At 40.4% G+C, this 19,420-nt stretch overlaps 1 protein-coding gene across 1 annotated transcript in view; it reads right to left on the bottom strand.

Annotated features, from left to right (window-relative positions):
• The window catches only part of HERC2 (HECT and RLD domain containing E3 ubiquitin protein ligase 2), a 554,454-nt gene that overhangs the window by 255,126 nt on the left and 279,908 nt on the right, over window positions 1–19,420 (bottom strand). Inside the window, exons 33-43 of the mRNA XM_007945978.1 lie at window positions 17,430–17,617; window positions 15,883–16,075; window positions 13,812–13,994; window positions 12,490–12,671; window positions 11,837–11,984; window positions 11,564–11,757; window positions 11,099–11,329; window positions 9,273–9,411; window positions 7,817–7,960; window positions 4,896–5,038; window positions 123–390 (exon numbers count right to left, since the gene is read on the bottom strand). Of these exons, the coding sequence (XP_007944169.1) occupies window positions 123–390; window positions 4,896–5,038; window positions 7,817–7,960; window positions 9,273–9,411; window positions 11,099–11,329; window positions 11,564–11,757; window positions 11,837–11,984; window positions 12,490–12,671; window positions 13,812–13,994; window positions 15,883–16,075; window positions 17,430–17,617 (2,013 nt within the window). The remainder of the gene's footprint in view (window positions 1–122; window positions 391–4,895; window positions 5,039–7,816; window positions 7,961–9,272; window positions 9,412–11,098; window positions 11,330–11,563; window positions 11,758–11,836; window positions 11,985–12,489; window positions 12,672–13,811; window positions 13,995–15,882; window positions 16,076–17,429; window positions 17,618–19,420) is intronic.

The following is a 19,420-nucleotide window of genomic DNA, read 5'->3' as shown; positions in this document are numbered from 1 at the left end:
CAGTAAGGGTGAACAGAGCTGGCACGTATTCTTATACTAGTGTTTAAGTATAAATCCAAGGGTAAATAATAATTAACCCATTAAATGAAACAAATAAAACACCAATAAAGAAAACACAATACCAGGCAACACTGAAGTATTCCCAGAAGCACCAGTAAGAGATTTCAGTGCAAACTCAATGTTTCTTCTAGGAAATCCCATTTCCATAAGCTGAACGATGATGGGGAGAGCTGGGATAGGTGACTGCTTCCGCTTCCGTACTCTGATGGGGCGCGTGTGCTGTGCTGTGACAGGCGTTGTAGCCTCACTAGAGCTGCAGTCCTCACACACAGGGCTTGATGGGTGTGTGGACTCCACAGCTAAACACTGGCACACAGCCAGAGCAGCTGCCTATGGGTGTATAAAGGGCAACCAGTTAACTTAAGAAATGCATGGGCTTCTACAATGAGCTACATTAAAAAAGTATAGAAAACCCATATATACATATTTTAGTACTGATAAAACATGTTGGTAAAGACAAGCTTCAAAATTTAACGCAGAGGAAAGACGTAGCCATCAAATAACTTGCCGGACAGCTTCAGCAGACAGAGAATCTGGTAAACCGACCTACTGTTAATGCTCCAAACCCTGAGCTAAGTGTACAGATAGAGAAGACCTAAGCAGGGAAGAAGTAAGCCAGTCCCTCCCACTAGCAACTGTGCCCAGATTCCCTGGCTTTTCACGTGGCCCTGTGATATTTTCCACAATTCATCCATTTCTTTCTGTAAAACAGGCCAGAAACAACATAAAACTGTCTTATGTGCCACCAATCAATGCTCAATTATTCATGGGGAAAATAACTCATTTGGATATTAAGTATTATTAAAAAAAACTGAAAAAGGAAGATTAGTTGAAAAATTACCTGCAATAAATAATAAATTAAATCTGAGATGTTCATCACCATGCCTGCAATTTGGGGCCCTGTACATAAAAACTCTCACTGATCTACCTATAACTACTTCTCATCTCCAGTTGCTCTCACAGATTCTCTAACTGGCTATTTTTGAAAAAACTGAATGTGTGAAGAAGTAATGAAGAAACAGAGGATACCTTAGAGCCTTCTAGTACCTAGGATGGGCCAAAGCCCAGGGTTTTGCTGTGAAGTCTGAAGTAGCAGGTTCCATCCTAAAATCTGAGAATTCAAAGCTAGACTGAGCTAGGTGTACTGGTATCAGAGAGTTAGTCTGTACTGTACTGAAGCCCTGTTGATAATAATTATAAACTCTGGATAAAATATTTAGAAAATTATTATTCTAAATATTATTCTAAAAATTATTCATATGCTGAATACTGAAAAAAAACTGTTTGGAGGCACCAGAGAAGATCCAAAAGCAACAAAAATTGGACTGGACAGAATCTTGGCACAGGTAAACTGAGCAGACCCACTCTAGTCCTGAAGTGGCAGAAAGTGGCAGTGTCAATGGACTGCAGCCAGACACAGAACCCAGGCTTACCAGAGTCATCAGAGAATCAAGAAGAAGAAACCTTAAAGAGAGAAACCACAGGACAAAAGCCAGTCTCAAGTCCATGACTGATTCCAAAACCATGCATGAATGAGAATATGAAGAACCCAGTGTAAAGGAACTGTTAGAAGACTGGGCAGATTCCTACAGCTGTCCAGGGCTGAGAGCATAGGGTCTGAATTTCAAGTTCTATCAAGTTGGGAGAGATGGAGAGAAAGAGATGTCAAAGTTTCCATGAAAACCCTAGAAGAGCCATTCTTAAAATTATAGGCCCAAAACCAGTATTAAGAATAAATAAAAAATAAAACCTAAATTCAAGGCACCTGTGATCCAAGAGCTTGTCACATATGTGGTTTACCTGCTAAAATAAACTCAATATTCTTCAAAGGACAGTTACAGAAATCAGAGCCAACACAATGCACTATCTAAAACATCCAAAATATAATAAAAATTATTAGATATGTGAAGATGATCCAATGAATAATTGACTGCAATGAATAAACTTTTGAGTAATTGTAGACTAACAGGTAACCCAGATGTTGGCATTAGCCCACAAAAAAATTTAACATAATTGTGGAGCAAATGAGCAGAAAGGTTAAAGGTTTGAGACTACTCAGAGGCACCTTGGAAGAAAGGCCTGAAGATCTGCTTCTGAAAAATCAGTCACTGAAAACCCTATGGATTAATGAGGGAAAAACAATTTGAAAAAGGAGGGTGAGAACAGTTGCAAAACTTAAGGAATGTAATCAGTGTGACTGAATTGTACATGTAGAAATTTTTGAATTAGTGTATGTTTTGCTATATAAAATTTCAACAAAAATAAAAAAATTAAATAATTTTTTAGAAAAGGAAGAAAACCCAATGGAGCTCAATTCTGCCCTGACACACATGGGTCACCATTAGTCAGAGTCAGCTCAACAGAAACTAGTTATAGAAATACGTTTTAAAACTTATGGTATAATGAGTGAAGAGATGAGAACTGTCAAGATATAAAAACTCTAAAAAAGAACCATACAGAAGTAAGAGATCCGAAAAACATAAATTCTGTAATGAAGATCTTTTTGGTTAAGTTTTGGATTAGACCCAACAAAACAAAGAATCCTGGCCTTAAAAATGGATCAATACAAATTAATTAAATTAAGAAAGAGAAAAAAAATTGAAAATAATAAACAGAACCTCAACAATACTCAAACAGCTGTATAATGGAGTCTGGGTAGGTAGGGTAGAAGAAAAAAGAGCACGATATTTAACAATGTAACAGTTCAAAAGTTTCTAAATCTAGAAGGAAAAAGAAAAAAAAACAGACTATAAATGCTAGCAACTTATGGAAACCCCAGATAGGACAAAAGAAAAATCCACATCCACGCACAGGGAATTCTTTAACTGTAAAAACAAAACCTATTCATGAGGTTTGCACTGGCCAACTCTTTGAGAAGTAGATGGTCCCTTTCTTCTTCCAAGTCTGTCTTAGTCTGGAAGCTCTGCTGAAATCTGTCCACCATGGGTGACCCTGCTAGTATTTGAAATACTGGTGGCATAGCCTCTAGCCTCACATCAACACTCAAGCCACTACAGTATGACAAACTGACAGATGAGTGGTAGGCAAATATGCTGCAAAAGACCTCTTTAAAGTGCAGAAGAGCAAAGATGTCTCCTTGAAGACTAAAGTGTGGCTACCCAAGCCATGGTGTTTTCAACTGCCTCATATGCATATGAAAGCTGGACCATGAACTAGGAAGACTGAAGAAAAGTTGACGTTTTTGAGTTGTGGTGCTGAATACTGAAAGTATCACAGACTGTCAGAAAAACAAACACATCTGTCGTGGAAGCAATGTAGCCATAATACTCCTTGGAAGCAAGAATGGCTACACTTCATCTCACCTAATTTGGTCATGTCAGAAGGGACCAACCCCTGGAGAAGGAGATCATGCTTTATAAAGTGGAGGGTCAGTGGAAAAGAGGAAGGCCCTCAATGAGATGGACAGACACAGTGGCTGTAAAATGGGCTCAGGTATAGCAAGGATTGTGAGGCTGGAGCAGGACTGGGCAGTGTTTCTTTCTGTTGTACACAGGGTTGCTATGAGTCAGAGCCGATTCAACAGCACCTAACAACAGGAACAAAACAAACAAACAAAAAAACGCAGAAAATATTAAAAGCAGCCTGTTTTTTTGTTGGTTTTTTTTTTTTTCAGTTAAAAAAAAAAACACTGCATATGGAAGAACAATGGTAAGAATAATGGCTTGACTTTTTCTCAGAATCAATGGAGATAAACACTGAAAGAGGTCTTCATATGTATAATAACCAAACACAAACCCACTACCATCAAGTCGATTATGACTCAGAGCAACCCTTTAGAGCACAATTACTAAAAGACAGCTCTGCTTCCCTCTCCATCAATCATCTTAACCCTCAGCATCTTCTAAAACTGGATCCGGGTATGGTTTGCCCAATACACTCTTAAATTGCTCAGGGTCTCAGAGAAGTTATCTGGAAATACTGTCACTCTTGCAGTAACTCTGAAACAAACACATCTCCCAGGTTTTCAGACCAAGAAGTAAGCAGTCTGAGTTCAAGCCACTTCACTGACAGTACTAACTCTCAGAGGAAGCACTGCTAGCCTCCCTTTGCACCCTTGCCATCTTCTAGTGAACTGACACTGCAGGCAACCCCACCCCTGCAGCATTCTGTGACCCTCTGTGGTCCCAAGGCACCTGTGGGATGACCTGAATCCCTATTCCCCTCAGAGTCTTGATCTCTGAGGATTTCCAGTAGGGTACTTTCTCCTGTCAAACTAAACACTAGAAGTTCGTTTTGTATTTTATGCAGATTTTTATATTAATTATGTACCAAGAAGGACTTTTTAAAACCCTCCACGTTGTAAACTATGAAAGTCCCATTATATGAGACCTGATCAAACACCTCCTACAGCCCAAGCTGTGTCACGCAGCATAGCTCTGTGCCCCACAGTCCACTAGGCCAGCAAGACCCTTAAGGACAAGACAAAAAAGAGCAGAAAAGCATCCTCAAAAAAGGCTTCTGAATAAATAAAACAAGTGAGCAACTGTGATATCCCTAGATCTAATGAGGCTCCCTCAAGAACAATACTTCCTTCTGAACATGGAAGTATTTAACATACATTGAATCTACTTACTTTTTAAAACAATTTACACAAAGTCAAAATAAGTTTAAACTTACTTAAACTCTCTTTCTCTAACCTTTATTATGATATTTATTTATGATGCAAATTGTAGTTGAAGCCTAACGACCCATAAGAATTATTTTGGTACAACATTCAAAATTCAGAATATATCCTTAAGAAAATATAAATCTAGATAAAATGTTCACACATTTTAGTACACTGATTAAAACCAAACAATTCTGCACAACTGTACCTCCAGTTCTTGCTTATCAAATATGGCCTTTACTGGAGATGGCTGGGTGGCTGATGCCAGTAACTGCTGCAAGAGGGTTAGGGGGGGCTGGGGCCCTTCAGGAGACATGTCCCCGGTGTCAGGGGATGTAGCAGCTCCATCATCTGAATTTAAAAACAAAATATGTACAACATTTTATCTTCAAACTCAAGTATATTACTACTGCATTATACACATTAAACCCTGGTGATCAGAGATGGTTCCTACAAAATCAAATGCTAGAAAATCAAAATCTTCAAGATTCAGAAAGCAAGTAAGAGCCACCCTCCCACTCCCTGCTTTCTGGTCTCCATTATCAAAGGAGCTCTGGTGGCAAGTGGTTAAAGCATTCGGCTGCTAACCAAAAGGTCAATGGTTCGAACCCACCAGCAGGGCAAAGATAAGGCAGTCTGCTTCTGTAAAGATTTACAGCCTTGGCAACCCTAAGGGGCAGTTCTACTCTGTCCGACAGGGTCGCTATGAGTCAGAATCGACTTGATGGCAGTGGGTTCGGTTTTGGTTTGGTCCTTCATCAGTTCATCTGAATGCCAAAAAAAGTTACTGACCAGATTCCTGCCTTGTCTAGTTTTCACATTTCCTCTTTCTTGGTATCCACTTCTGTAGAATGTCTTCTACAAACACATCCTAAGACTGTATTTCCAGCTAACTCTTGTTCACAGATCATAAAGTGACACCAATTCAACGATGTATCACCTGGTCAGCATGTCTTTATGTTTGCTTTAAATAGCTTTAATGAGACCTTTAAGATTTTCCTGTTTGCCATAGTCCTTCTAATATCTACTACTCTCTAAGCCCAGTTCACACAATTTACATGACAAATTGAGTCCTTCAAGCCACAGTAATGCTTGATGACAACTTCAACTAACACTCCAGACCAGGGGTAGGCAAATTTTTCTTTAAAGTGTCAAATAGTAAATATTTTAGGCTTATAGGCTAACATAGCTGCATTGTAGAGCAAGAGTAGCGAAAGAGGAACTGTAAATGAATAGGTACAGCTGTGTTCCCATGTTTTATTGATAAAAACAGGTGGCCACAGTATTTGTCAATCCTGCTTTGGACAGCTGTGTGTGGATATCCTACTATGCCAAAAGCACAGGACAGTCATCCTGATTTAACTCTGCCATTAACTATTCGTTAGTGTGATCACAGAATGCCATTTCAGTTCCTAGGAATCAATTTCCTAATGATCTACAATTACAAAAATTACCGTTAAGGTCCCTATCATCTCCAACACTGAATGAATTTACAGTTTCAGTTTATTTCAACCTAAGCATGTTTAAAATTAAATTCACAGTATCTCCTCCTCTTAAAATTAGTAAACAAAGCACTGGGCTTTCTTATTTTTGTCAAAGGCACTGCTCACTCTTTCCAATAACCCAAGCTTGAAACATCAACCATCTTTGGTATTTCACAGGTTACCCATAACGTTATCATCTAAAAGACTATCCTTTCTTTCCATTTTCAATGTCCTCCTAGGAAAACACCTCACCACTGACACAAGAGCAAATCCTCCATCACTATTAACTGTGTTTCAATATTCATACACCTCACTAGTAGATTTTTATACTGAACTCCAATCTTTAACATGCACTTCCCCTGCCACAGCTTTCCAAGCTGACCTTAGTCTCACCTTGGTGTCCTGCCACACGATCTCCACAATATCTTCATCTGCATCTCATACCTCCCAGTTACAAATCCCGAATGCTTGCCATGCAAAGCAGAGTACCCTAGTATTCTCCCCAAAACTTGCTGCTTCCCTGTGTGCCCCATGGCTGCCTTCACCAGGACTGAGACACCTCCCCCTCCAGATCGTCTACCATGTTCCCCAAAGGGTGCCCTCCCATGCTCTCATCGGTCTTTCTTCCCAGGACCACACCTGGCATATGGATCCATGGGAAACTTAGACAGAGCCACTTGTGTTCACTTTTTCTCTCCACACTAATCCAAGTGTAATATCACAAATAATGACTATCTTGTTCTTTTTATGTTCACCACAATACTTAGCACAATGTTGGTCAATTTCAGACAGCCAATGAACATTTCATAACTTGCAGCTCCTTACAGAAAACTGAAGTAATTCCAACAAGTAAACAGAAAACAGAGTCAGCTAACATTTCACCACTCAATGAGAACTGTAACTATTTTGGTAAACAAATGAATCAATGCATATTGACAAACAAATTTACATAACAAGATGCTTTTCTTGTTTACTTATTTTGTCATTTTCATATTTCATTTTGATCAGCTCCATGGTATCCCACTGCATGAATATACCATATAATAGTAAACACTTAGGCTGTCTCTAGTTTTTCTATGTAAAAATACCAACAAGAAGCTATCATGAGCATCCATACACATGCATCTTCTTCCCTTTTCTGTAATAAATTCCCAGAAGATGATGACATGCTGTCCCAAGTTGGATACATTTCTTCAAATGTTCCCCTAAGAGAGCTGTACCAATTTAAATCCCACCAGCCCTGTATTGAAGCTATGCGCTTTGTGTGCATCCCAGTCATCTGAAGGTTCTGTTAGAACACAGATTCTGATTCTTTGGGCCTGGGTGTGGTCTGAGCATCCTCATTTCTAGCATGTTCCCATGTGCCATCGATGCTGCTGGCCTATGGACTTTTGTTTAAACAGCAAAGCCTATGAGAACCTGTCTCCACTTCTACCTACCAGATATCGTCAGTCTTCTCTGTCTCATAAGGGATGATGTCATCTACAGCTCACTCATTAGAGGGTGGGCCAAAACTTTTTCTGTGCATTTCTATACCATTGATATTTCTCCTTTTATCAATTTTTTGGTATGTCCTTTGCCTTTTTCCAATTAGAGACTTTTGCCTTTCTTACACATCTATAAGTACTTATTTTAAAAAAGATACCTGTATGAATAGTTCCCATCTCCTGAAGAGTTGGTTGGGATAAGATCTGCCGAAGTTTATCTTGGTGGGAAAGTAGTGCACGACTTGCTTTCAGTATGTACAGCTTCAGCTGCTGGCATCGCAGCAGGTCCAGGTCCACTTGTCCTACAGGAGAAAGCAATCCATGAGTGCTACCTGTCCTGCTATCTGGTCAGGGGAAGGCACTTTGCTTCCAACTCATAGTACCATGTTACCTATTACAACTATAATCAAATGTTCCCAAGACTGCCAAAATTTTAACCAAACTCCTAGGTCACAGACAAAATAATTTCACCTTTTAGCCCAAGACTCTTCTGAGAAAACTTCATGAAATACACACAACATACAGTTCTTTTACATTATAGAAAGCATGGCAATCTACAGGATCAAATGACACATTTATGACATGAGCAAAAGGCAGGTAGACAAAGGAAGCCATCCCAACCATGCAGCAGACAACAGGCAGGGCTAGAAATGAAGGAAGGCAGCAAAGCCCAAGTCAGGGCACAGCCTGAGGCCATGAAAGCATGAGGCACTCGAGGAGAGCGGGTGGGGATTGGGAAACTCTCCTGATTGGGCTTGTTCACCTAGCCAACAGGTTTATTCATCATGACAGGAAGCAGGAAGAAGAGCCAGCTTGCTGGTAGAGAAAATCAGCTGAATTCTGGACATGCTGTAATTTACAAGCAGTTTGACCTTCCAGTCAGAGATGTCCAGAAGGCAGATCAATGAGATGTGAACTAGAGAGTCAGAACTGAGGATGGTCACCATCATAAAAGATGTAGCCACCATGGGTATGGGTAAGACGACTCAAGAAGAGAAGACAGAACGAGCCAGAAGTTACAGATGAAACCACAAAGTTTCCCTAAGTCTAAGAATGGCCAGTGAGAAGAAACCCCCAAAGCACATGCAAGGGGTAATGGTAAGGCAGAGGAAAATTGAGAGAGCAATATTCCGACCCAACGGAACGAAAGACTTCAAGAAAAAGTAGCCACCATAGCCTTATAAGCCCAGAGCTAATAAAGTGTGTACAGAAAGGATCCAGTAACACAGGCCTACAAGGTCTGGCAGTGAGAAGGTCATGAGCAAAAGCTTCAACCAAGTGGCTGGTGTCAGGGCTGAAGGTTAACAGAAGTGAGCGAAGAGAACACAGGAACCTCTTTAAAAGCCTACTGAGAAGAAATAGCACTGAGAAGAAAGCAGTGAGAGAAGGTTCTCCAGGGTCACTCTGAACATGGCTGACTCATATGATTCTTACAAACACGCCTATCACAAAACACAATGCTACTTTCCCAACCACAATTCCAAAGACTTCAGCAAATCAGTTTGAACCCAAACACGTAGTGATATGAATTTTCTCTGACAAAATGGCAAGCATTGCCCAAGCAACATTCATCAAGCCCAAGCAGCTATTTCATCAGAAGGACCACATGCTGACCTGCAAAGGCCTGTTTAGGTGATTTCTTTATTTTGTGCTTTTCCAATTTGCTTCCCGCGAGGTTCACCAGCTGAGCCCACACCAAGAGCATGGGCTCCGTGAAAGGCAGGTTGGTCACACTGAACGCCACAGCTGGGAGCTAAAGGGAGGGAATATAAACCTTCAAAATGTTGCCAATAAAATTAATAATAAAACTATTTTTAAAATTATATTAACTACAGTCTTGATTCTGAAATGCCACTTCTATCTACAGGTTTTTTTCGTATTTGACAATAATAACTTTAAAAAATGACATCTAATGCACACTTACAGGTTTATGTTCAATAAATATAATCACGGCAACATTAATTTTTTTTTACCAACTTACCAACAATAACTACACCTGGGTGATGGTTATCCTTTAGTGTTTTCTATGTATCAAACCGTCTACAGTACATATACATTCCTAGTATAATCAAATACTATTTTATAGAGATATATTAAAATTGTACTTAGTTGATGAATTCAAACTGCTGACCTTTTGGTTAGCAGCAAAATTCCTGAACCACTACACCACCAGAGCTCCTTTCACTCTCTTTAGGTACAGATTCACAGATTTAAGGTGACAGTAACTACTACATAAGTCATCTCATACAGCACAAGTTTTAAGAGAATAATTTTTTAAAAGTTGAGTTTTCAATAATACAAAAAAACCTCATAAATCTGTATTTTAAAATAAAGTGTCCTATAAAAAGACATTAAAGTTTCTAATAGCCTTTTTTTTCCAGAGAGATCAAAAAGATAGAGGAGTAGTAAGGAAATGGTCATTCCACAGAAACCAAAGACAAAACAATACAGATTTTTTTTTAAATATTTTTTATCTTTTCCCCAATTATCATCCCCAACCCTAATCCGGTCTCCTCCCCTCCCTGCCCAGTAACCTGCCCCACCCCCGTGTCCCTCAAAGTTATGCACTCCTGTGTGTCCTGCGTTTCCTCCGTGGGAATGCTGTCCCTCTGGTACTCCATGGTCAATTGCTTCAAGGGATGCATTTCCATACAGTATGTGGGTGTATCACCCTAGGTTAAGTGGTCTGGGTGTACATCTTATTTACTACTTGACTGAGAGCCAGCCCCTGGGAGTGAGTTTTATTCCAGGCCTGAAGTGTATGCCAAAGCCATAGTACTGGGGTCCCACCAGACTCCATCCAACCAGTAATTCTGGTGATTACTGTGTTTTTGGATTTTGTTTCACATTTTCCCTCCCCTCTATCCAGAATCTCTAGTTTTAATCCCTTCCCTAATGGCTGGCATTGGTAGCCGGGCACCATCTAGTTCTTCTGGTCTTGAGGTCCATTATGTCCTAGGACTGATGTGCTTCCAAATGCTCTTGTTTTTTTTTACTATTCTTCGCTTCTGACGATAGGAGACCATTAGCTGCATCGTAGATAGCTGCTTGAAAACTTTTTAGACCCCAATCGCTACTCACCAACATAAGCTGTGGAACAGTATTTTTATATATTTTATTGTGCCAATTGAGTCTGGTATCCTCCAATACTATGGTCCTGAGTTGGCAGATCCTTTGGATCTCTCTAATAACCTTTTTATGTGTTTGAGGCTAAAGGAAGACATATGACCTCTATAAAATTCTATGAAAAAGACCCACTTACCATATGAACGCCAAACAATCAAAGGAAGAAATGAAATGGTTTTCCTAAAGTCAGTGCTTCTCAAAAGGGAAGTAAGACATACCATAACCAAGTTCTCTCATGAGTTCACTGAGAACTCAGCAGCAGCATGAAGTCTAGTTAACTTATGACCTGAAGCTACCAGAAAAAGCCCACCTACCGCCTTGAGCTGGCTCAGTGGACAAACACGACATGCCCGCATCTCGGAGAACTGCACAGTGATTTTGCCCTTTGGAGTGATGCGCGTGACAGTGCCTTCTCCAAACTCATCATGCATGACCTGGCCCCCAAGGCGCAGACGGCCATCAATTCCCCCAATCACAGCCAGCACAGCCATGAGGCCACCCACCTCAGGGCTCTCAGAGTTAGGGAACCGGTCCTCCAGCAAGACCTAGCACACACAGCAGACAGTAAGCTTGAGGGGGACATCTGTGGAGTTGCCTACTCTTCACAGAAGTACTAACAATTAGGTTAAGTTTTAAATTAGCTTCTTTAATAATTATTTCTGTAAAACACATTTAAAAATGTATCTTTGAACAAATACATAGCATTTTAAAAAAACATTTTTAAGTTAAATTAACATTCTATAAAGAAAAGCAAACTTATTTTAAAATGCAGAAACTACCCCTTCTGATTGCTTCTCTGCATCCAAGGTGATAGAGTGGAGCTGAGAGTTGATGTACTTGTTTAGGAGTCCATTCCACTGACTCAAGGAATGCAACATCCTAAGCAGTACCACCACCTCTTCTGCCAGAGTGCTGCTGTGAGTGGCTGTCAGGGAGGCCTGCGGACGGGCTCTCCTTCTCCTCAGAGTGGATTCTGCAAGAGAAACACAAGAGGAGCTGTACTGTGCACTGCTTACTCTGAAGGACACAAAGCAGGAGGAGGGCCACCCTACCTCTGAGCAGTGGGATATCTGAAGAACATGTAGTAAGCAAACTGCCCAAGAAACCAAACAGCTTTTCCACAAGGCATTTCATATCTCCTGACCTCTCAGTCTTGTCCCATGATGGAAGTACTGCTTGCAATAAATGTACAGCTAAGATCTAATAAAAGACAGTTTAAAATAAGGAGCATTCAAGAAAACCATTAGCTGAAAGATGAAGAGATTACATATTTTTATTTTCTCTCTGAACAATCACATGAAAAAAATGGGATATTATTTTACAACCAAATAATTACACCCAAGTTGATTAATGATATGCATAATCAGTGGTTAAAAGAATAACCTACATTACATATGTAGGTGTTCATTTCTTTTATAAAAAATGAATTCTTTGCAGACAATCATAACATAGCTCCAATGAAGCAGATGACAGCAATGGGTGGGAATTAAATCTCTCACTCAATGCCAAACCATTCCTCTAAAAGACTTCAAACCTACACCTGTGAAAAATCCATTTAGTGTTACTGTACTTCTCTTTCTCACTATGATCCATTAGTGAGTAAGGCACCTAATTGCACCAATGCCTGGTATTCTGATGCCACTTTTTGTAGCTTTGTATAGTCCCCACAGCCACACGCAGCACAAGCCAACTAGAGTGCAGTTACCTGCCTCTGCAGTGATGCAGCAGTGAAAGGTGCATGCCCTTCCATGATCTGCATTAGCAGGGTGATCCAGGGTGGGGAACTAAGGGCACCACACATCTGTGGTGTGAGAGCAATGCTCCGCACAAACCCAAGCGTACACCAGCTCCTATGCTGCTCTCTATATACTAGGTTGTTCGGTAGAACTGTGAAAACAAAAATAAATCTATTTGGCACCAAATATTTTAAAACAAATTATCAGTAAAAACTCTAGTTTTATTTTACATACTGTTTTATTTTCAACTATAAGGTACTTTACAAATATATTATAATTTCAATAATTCAAAATGAGAGAAGTGGGAAAAGACTTTCAATGTAGCTCAAACAACAGTTAAACATTTTAAATATCCTCAACATATATGTAGTGACTCCAATTAGTATATGAATTTTATCTATTTAATGTCTCTAGGCAATAGGAAAAAAATAATTCAAATAGCAATTATTTGTGAGTACATCTATTTTATTTAAAAACCTCATACATTTTAAATATTCTGTATGATCTTGTTTGTATCTAATCTATATCATAAATTTCCAACCTAAGTTTAAAAAGTATACATTAAGAGGTTATTACTATGTTTATATAAGTGCTCAAATGACTCAGACGTAACTATAAAATACCAAAGGACCATGTTTGCTACTCCTGTTCTTCCAAGTTCTATTCGTAGTCAGTCACCTCTCCCCTCAGTTGAGCATGGGACTCTGAAGGTGGAATCTCATCATAGGACTGACCCCTTCCTTGGACTTTCCCAAGGGTAACGCCCCAGGACTGAGAGACAGGCTCACCTACCTTAACTCCCTTCACCCTCACTTCTGCTCATGAGGACTACAATGATTCCCACCTTTTTCAGCGTAAGACATACACTCACAAACTCACTCGCATGCACTCACACACACCCACTACTCATAACCCACACACACATTCACTAACAGATTCATAAAGCCACACACACACAGTGACTCGCACATATGCTCACATTCAAATACTCCTCACTCCAACATGCAGTCACATATGCCCATCACACCACGTTCACTCACACTCACTGACACATTCATTACACTGGCACACTCACAGATGCACACATAGGCATGCTCTCACACAGTCACATGAATTTATGTTCAGACACATTAATGAGCAGTCACTCACACACCTTCAATGACATACTGAGACATATATTCAGGCACTCAGTCATGCACTCACTTCCCCACACTCAAACACATTCACTCACACAACAAAATTACAGTCCCCAAATACTGACTTTTGTGGCCCACAATGATTCATTACATGCCTGTCTTGTCTGTTGTCCCACTTTCCACTAGCATGCGGAGCAGTCCACACAAAGTCTTAGTGGCTTCATTCTGCATGACTTCAGCATATACTCCAGCAGAAAGACAAAGAGTTTGTAGTAAATTAACAGTACTTTTAAGCATCACTGAAGTAGGATGAATGTTCCTTTCAATTTGTTCTCCTTCTAAAAAAAAATAAGAAAGCAGCATACTTTGAAATATAATTGGAAAATGGCTTCACACATACTTTAATGGATCTATATATTACATTATTTGCTCTTTATTACGTGGGAAAGGGAAGCATATCTTATAAGAATAGAACTGAAGCACAGTGAGCACTGCCCTATCCATTCCTGTTCTCCTTCATCTTGTAAATAATGTTTAATTTTTTAAAAACAATCTAAGTGCTAAAATCACTTCAGAGAGTCATTTCTTAAGAAATGATAATAGAATAATCAAATGTCAAAAGCTGCCTTTGAGTGAACTCACCTAACAGCCCAGGTGAGGACAGAACACACTGTACTCACAGGAGTGCAGGCCCAGCATCTCACACTTGAGACCTGCTGGCTCTAAGGAGTAGGGAGATGTGCCAACAGAGCCCTCACTTCTAACAGCCATTCTTCAAGGATCTGAATTACACCGTGAGTCAATTTCTCAAACAGAAAGTCAGATCTGCTCTCCTCCTCACAAGAGAGTAGACAGAAGGGTGGCAGCAACCAGTTGATGCTATACATTATAAGGCTAAATATAATAATAATGGTAAAGAGAGCACTAGATGCTATTCAATGATTACATGACTCTATATGTTATGCTCACCAGTCCTCCAAAAAACAAAACTCACTGCCATTGAGTTGATTCCGACTCATAGGAACCTACATCAGGTTTCCAAGACTATAAATCTTTATGGAAGCCGACTGCTCCATCTTTCGTCCATGGAGTGGCTGATGGGTCAAACCACCAAACTGTTGGATAGCAGCAAAATGTTTTAACTACTATACCACCAGAGCTCCTTCCTCACAGCCGTACAAGATGAGCATTACCCTTTTTTACACACAAGAGGCCAGGATTCCCAGAAGGGTATGCACAGAGCATCCGAGGCAAGCCTACAGGACTCAAATTCCATGGGCAGTACTGTGACTGCACTGCTGCTAAGTGGCACACCTAACACCAGCCCTCAATACTACCTCTTTTGCAAGGGGGTTCATCCTATCAGAAAAATGGTTTCTATTTGGAGCCAGAGCCAGTGTATGCACTGCCAAACCTGTGTGCCAAGAGCCAGAATGGTCTTCTAGACAGCCATAGGGAATTTAGCCTGACAAGCTGCTTCTTTGAGCCAATGTCATGAGGACCCCGTCCCTTACATTGGGATGTTCTTCCACGGTTACCCCCAAATCCCCTGTATCATTTCTACTTTCTACTTTCCCTGTATCAATTAAGGAGCTCTGGTGGCACAGTGCCTAAGGCATCTGACTGCTAACCAGAAGGCTGGCAGTTCTAAGCCCCCAGCCACCTCTCAGAAGGAAGGTTGGGCAATCTACTTCTGTAGTGATACTGCCTCAGAAACCTAAGGAGAGGTTGCTATGTCAGACCCAACTCGATGGCAGTCAGTCAGTCAGTGAATCACTTAATCATGTATATACATACACATACATATACACACACACACGCATATATACCCTCTGAGTATTGGACAATGGAAGAAAATGAAAGGACAAGAAAGGGCGTCTGCACTTGGTAGGGCCAGTAGCAGTAAAGAAAGAAGCTGGTAAGGAAGCACCTACTGTGTGACAAATTCAGTAAGCACCAGTCATGGGCTCCTGGCCAACTGCAGACAGTACAGACAGGGGAAATGACCATCTGCATCACCTGGCCTTACTAAAGCAATCAAAGAAAAAGATACCAAAGGGTGTTCCAGTCAGATCATTGGTTTCCAGTTCCAGCTGGAACACCTGCATCAGAAAGCTGGGATCTCATTTAAAAGTGCAGATCAGAAGACAGACCCACATCTACAAAATCACTGTAAATGACAGCTTGTCAGTATTTGGAAAAAATGTGCCACCTTCAATCACCCACCGGAGTCATCCTCGGTGTCTGAATCCACTGCCAAGGGCTGTGCAGAAGCCGGGAGCTCTGATAACTTGAGGTCATACTTTCCTTCTTTACCCATTCTGTATGAGTTGGTGCTGCCTGTGTCCCACTGGACCCTTATCCAGCCATCCTCTCCCAACTCACCAATAACACGGCCCAGGCCAGGAGGAGGTCCATCCTGAGAAAATCAAAATAATGATTACTGCACATAGGATGTCCTGCCCAGCCTTCTCCAGTGTCCCCACCAGAGACTGTTGCACTGCGGTCTCCAGTTAACCACTCTCCCTGCAAAGTGAGTTACATCAATGCACACAAACTTCCTACTAATACAACTAGTTCTAACTCTATCACAAAACACACATCTAGGATCATCACTTCAAATTAAATGCCAAGAAATAACTTGCCCATACTCTCTCTTCTTCCCTTCTGGGATAATTACTCTTGTACTTTAAAAAGTGATATAATTTTTGCATCATTATTAGTTGTCATTTAGTTGATTCTGATTCATGGGGATCCACGTGCATCACAGTGGACCCATACTTCATAGACTATACCTTTTTTTTTGGAAGCAGATCATCCGGTCTTTCAAGGTGCTACAGGGTAGGTTCAAATTGTCAATCTTTTAGCTAGTAGTCAAGCTAGTAGTATGCATCACTTAGGACTCAAAATCTTTACTAACCCTCATCATTTTACTAAAGGAGTCAAAGAAAAAAGAACCATCTCAAATAGAATCCTCTCTAAGCAAATGCAGAAATGGCGCTTTTCACTGTGGCTGCAACAGTCTTTCTCACAGTCCTCTATAGCATGCACAGTGCTTGAAAAGATTTCAGTAAGCACTGGCATCTCCATGTTCCTGCTCTTCCATTTTTCCATCTGGACTAGAGTGTAGAACCACCGTCTCCCATTTCTATCAGAGATCCCTGTTCTTAAGAGGCTGCTACCTGACCCAGGATGTTAGGATACTAGAGATGCCCATGCTTAAAAAAACGTGGTTGAGAAACCTAGACATGACAGGAATATGACCACATTTTAGAAAAGTGCGGACACCAGCCACACCCAACCATAGAATAATCTTCTTCGATCTGGGAGGATCTAACAGAGATTTAGAAGGGTCACGCTACAAGGAGACGGAAAACTGGGTCCCCACCCGACAAGAGATATATTGCACACACTTGCAATGCTGGGATCACAGTCCATGATGCTCATCTTCTGTCTCAGTGCTTTCAATTACTATTGTTCAGAAGACGTATTTTCCCCTCTTTTGTTCACCCTCACTCTTGCTCTAGCTATGCATCAAGTAAGCCACGTGCCAGTAAAGTTTTCTGTAAAGCGCCACTGATTTAGTATCTCTAAGTAGGCCATGTTCTTCTCTACTAAGTCACCAATTCTGTCATCCTATCTTATTTACTAATTGCACTTTGTTCTGAATTCAGGTAGGATTTATTCCCGTTTTTACCGCTAGTATTATATAAATCAGAATGTCTAGGTGGTGACTAATGTATGATTGGTGTGTTAATGAAACTTCTGCATACCTGATCTCCCCATTTCCAGTCTACACCTCTCATGACCCTGGTTCCAATCTTCATCATAGCCGCCAGTTCAGGGCCTGACACGGGGAGTTGCACAGGAGTCGTCTCCTTTCTTGTTTCTTCCAGGACAGTGGCTGAGGCTCCTCGGGCAGATGCATTCATATCTTCTTCTACATTGTCAGAACTAGGGCCTATCAGACCATCAAAAACAGTATTGAGCCATAAAGTTACTACAGTTTCCTAATTTTAACACACACACGTAAAAAAAAAAAGATACTGACGAAGATAATATTAAAGAATCCATAATGTATCTTTTATTTATGAAATAAAAACTAAAAAATTATGCATTAGATCTAAGGTTAAAAAGAGAAAAAAAGCAAAGACAAAATACAAATATAGTCAGAAAAGCTATTCATTATATTTCTAGGAATTATCTAAAAATATGTATAATTATTAAGTTACAAAGACTTCATCACAGAAAAAAGATAATCACCTAAATGTCTAACAATAGGAAATTAACAAAATTTGATTATGGTACTGTGCAATCTTGGTGCATGTCAGGCAGAGGGTGCCTGTATGATCAGCCCCAATTAAAAACCCTGGGAGATGAGTCTCTGATGAGCTCCTGTGGAAGATAACATTTCACAAGTTTTGTCAAAACTTGCACATCCTGAGTGACTTCACTGGAAGGACCCTGGAAAATTCACACTGGTTCCCATCAAACTTCACTTCATGTCCCATTGCTGGTGTTGCTTTGTACCCTTTACTGTAATAAATAATAGCCATGAGTATGAATATATGGGAGTATTGTGAGTCCTTTCAGTGTCACAGTACCTGGGTAGCCACGGGGAACTCCTGACACAGTAGTGGCAACAACGAAACTCACCTGAATACCTCTGACTCACTAAATTAGGCAATAACATTGTATGGAAAAGGAAAGCTAAAGGGACAGAGACAAATGGATGGTACCTGGGGAGCTATATATACAACTATAGCATAGAAGAACAGTTGAGTTGGTTTTAGTTCTAAGAAGTAAAATTTGCCTATGGATTTGAAAAAGATAAATCAAAGCCTAAGAGGCAGCTTGCTGAAAATTCTCACTGCTTTAAGTCTAGGCTGTGCTGGTTAAAGAGGGGTGAGGGGTCAAAGTGAGGAGAAGAAAAGTACAACCAAGTGACACCTTTGGTTTTGTTCTCTCTGGGTAGAAGTAAAAGGCCCAAGTCTCTCCTAAGGTGGCCAAACACATTACAAATTTATGTTACTCTCTTCTCCATGTGGAAAGAAAACAGGATTGAACAAAGTTTTAGATAAATCGGGGGAAAAGAAAAAAAGGACAAACATACCAACCTTTCATAAGCCTAGCCACTGCCCCTGACCCACGCATTCCAGCCAGGGTCCTCCCCAACAGCTGTCATATGAACCCTGTAAATGCTGATATACTGACAGGGGGCTGAACAAATATGCAATTAAGAAAAAAGGAGCAATATAAGTGGCTTTGCATTTTTATAGATAAAACTGATACAAAATATTATGTTTAGAATTCACGAATATTAAAGATTATCTTGATCACATAAAGCTGCAATGTATATACACGTACATATATACATACATACAACCATAAACCAAACTCACTGTCATCAAACTGAATTATGACTCATAGCTATTCCCGTTGGGTTTCCAAGGCTGTAAATCTTTACGGAAGCAGAATGTCCCATCTTCCTTCTATGGAGCAGCTGATGGGTTTGAACTGCTGACCTTCTGGTTAACAGCCAAATGCTTTATCCACTATACCAGCTGAGCTCCTTTATACATACACAGTCATACATACGTGTATATACACACGTATATACACACACATGTACACATATACATACCCACATACACATAAACACACACACACACACACACACAAATGGAGCCCTGGAGGCAGTTTACAATTGTCTTTATTTAGATTACATATGGTTTAAGGAGCTCGAGCTCTGGTAGCATAGTGC

The sequence above is a fragment of the Orycteropus afer genome, unplaced genomic scaffold (assembly GCF_000298275.1).
Source record: "Orycteropus afer afer isolate SDZICR_OR568_19922 unplaced genomic scaffold, OryAfe1.0 scaffold00146, whole genome shotgun sequence".
Classification (NCBI taxonomy): Eukaryota; Metazoa; Chordata; class Mammalia; order Tubulidentata; family Orycteropodidae; genus Orycteropus; species Orycteropus afer.
This window is presented reverse-complemented; position numbering and strand designations above follow the sequence as displayed.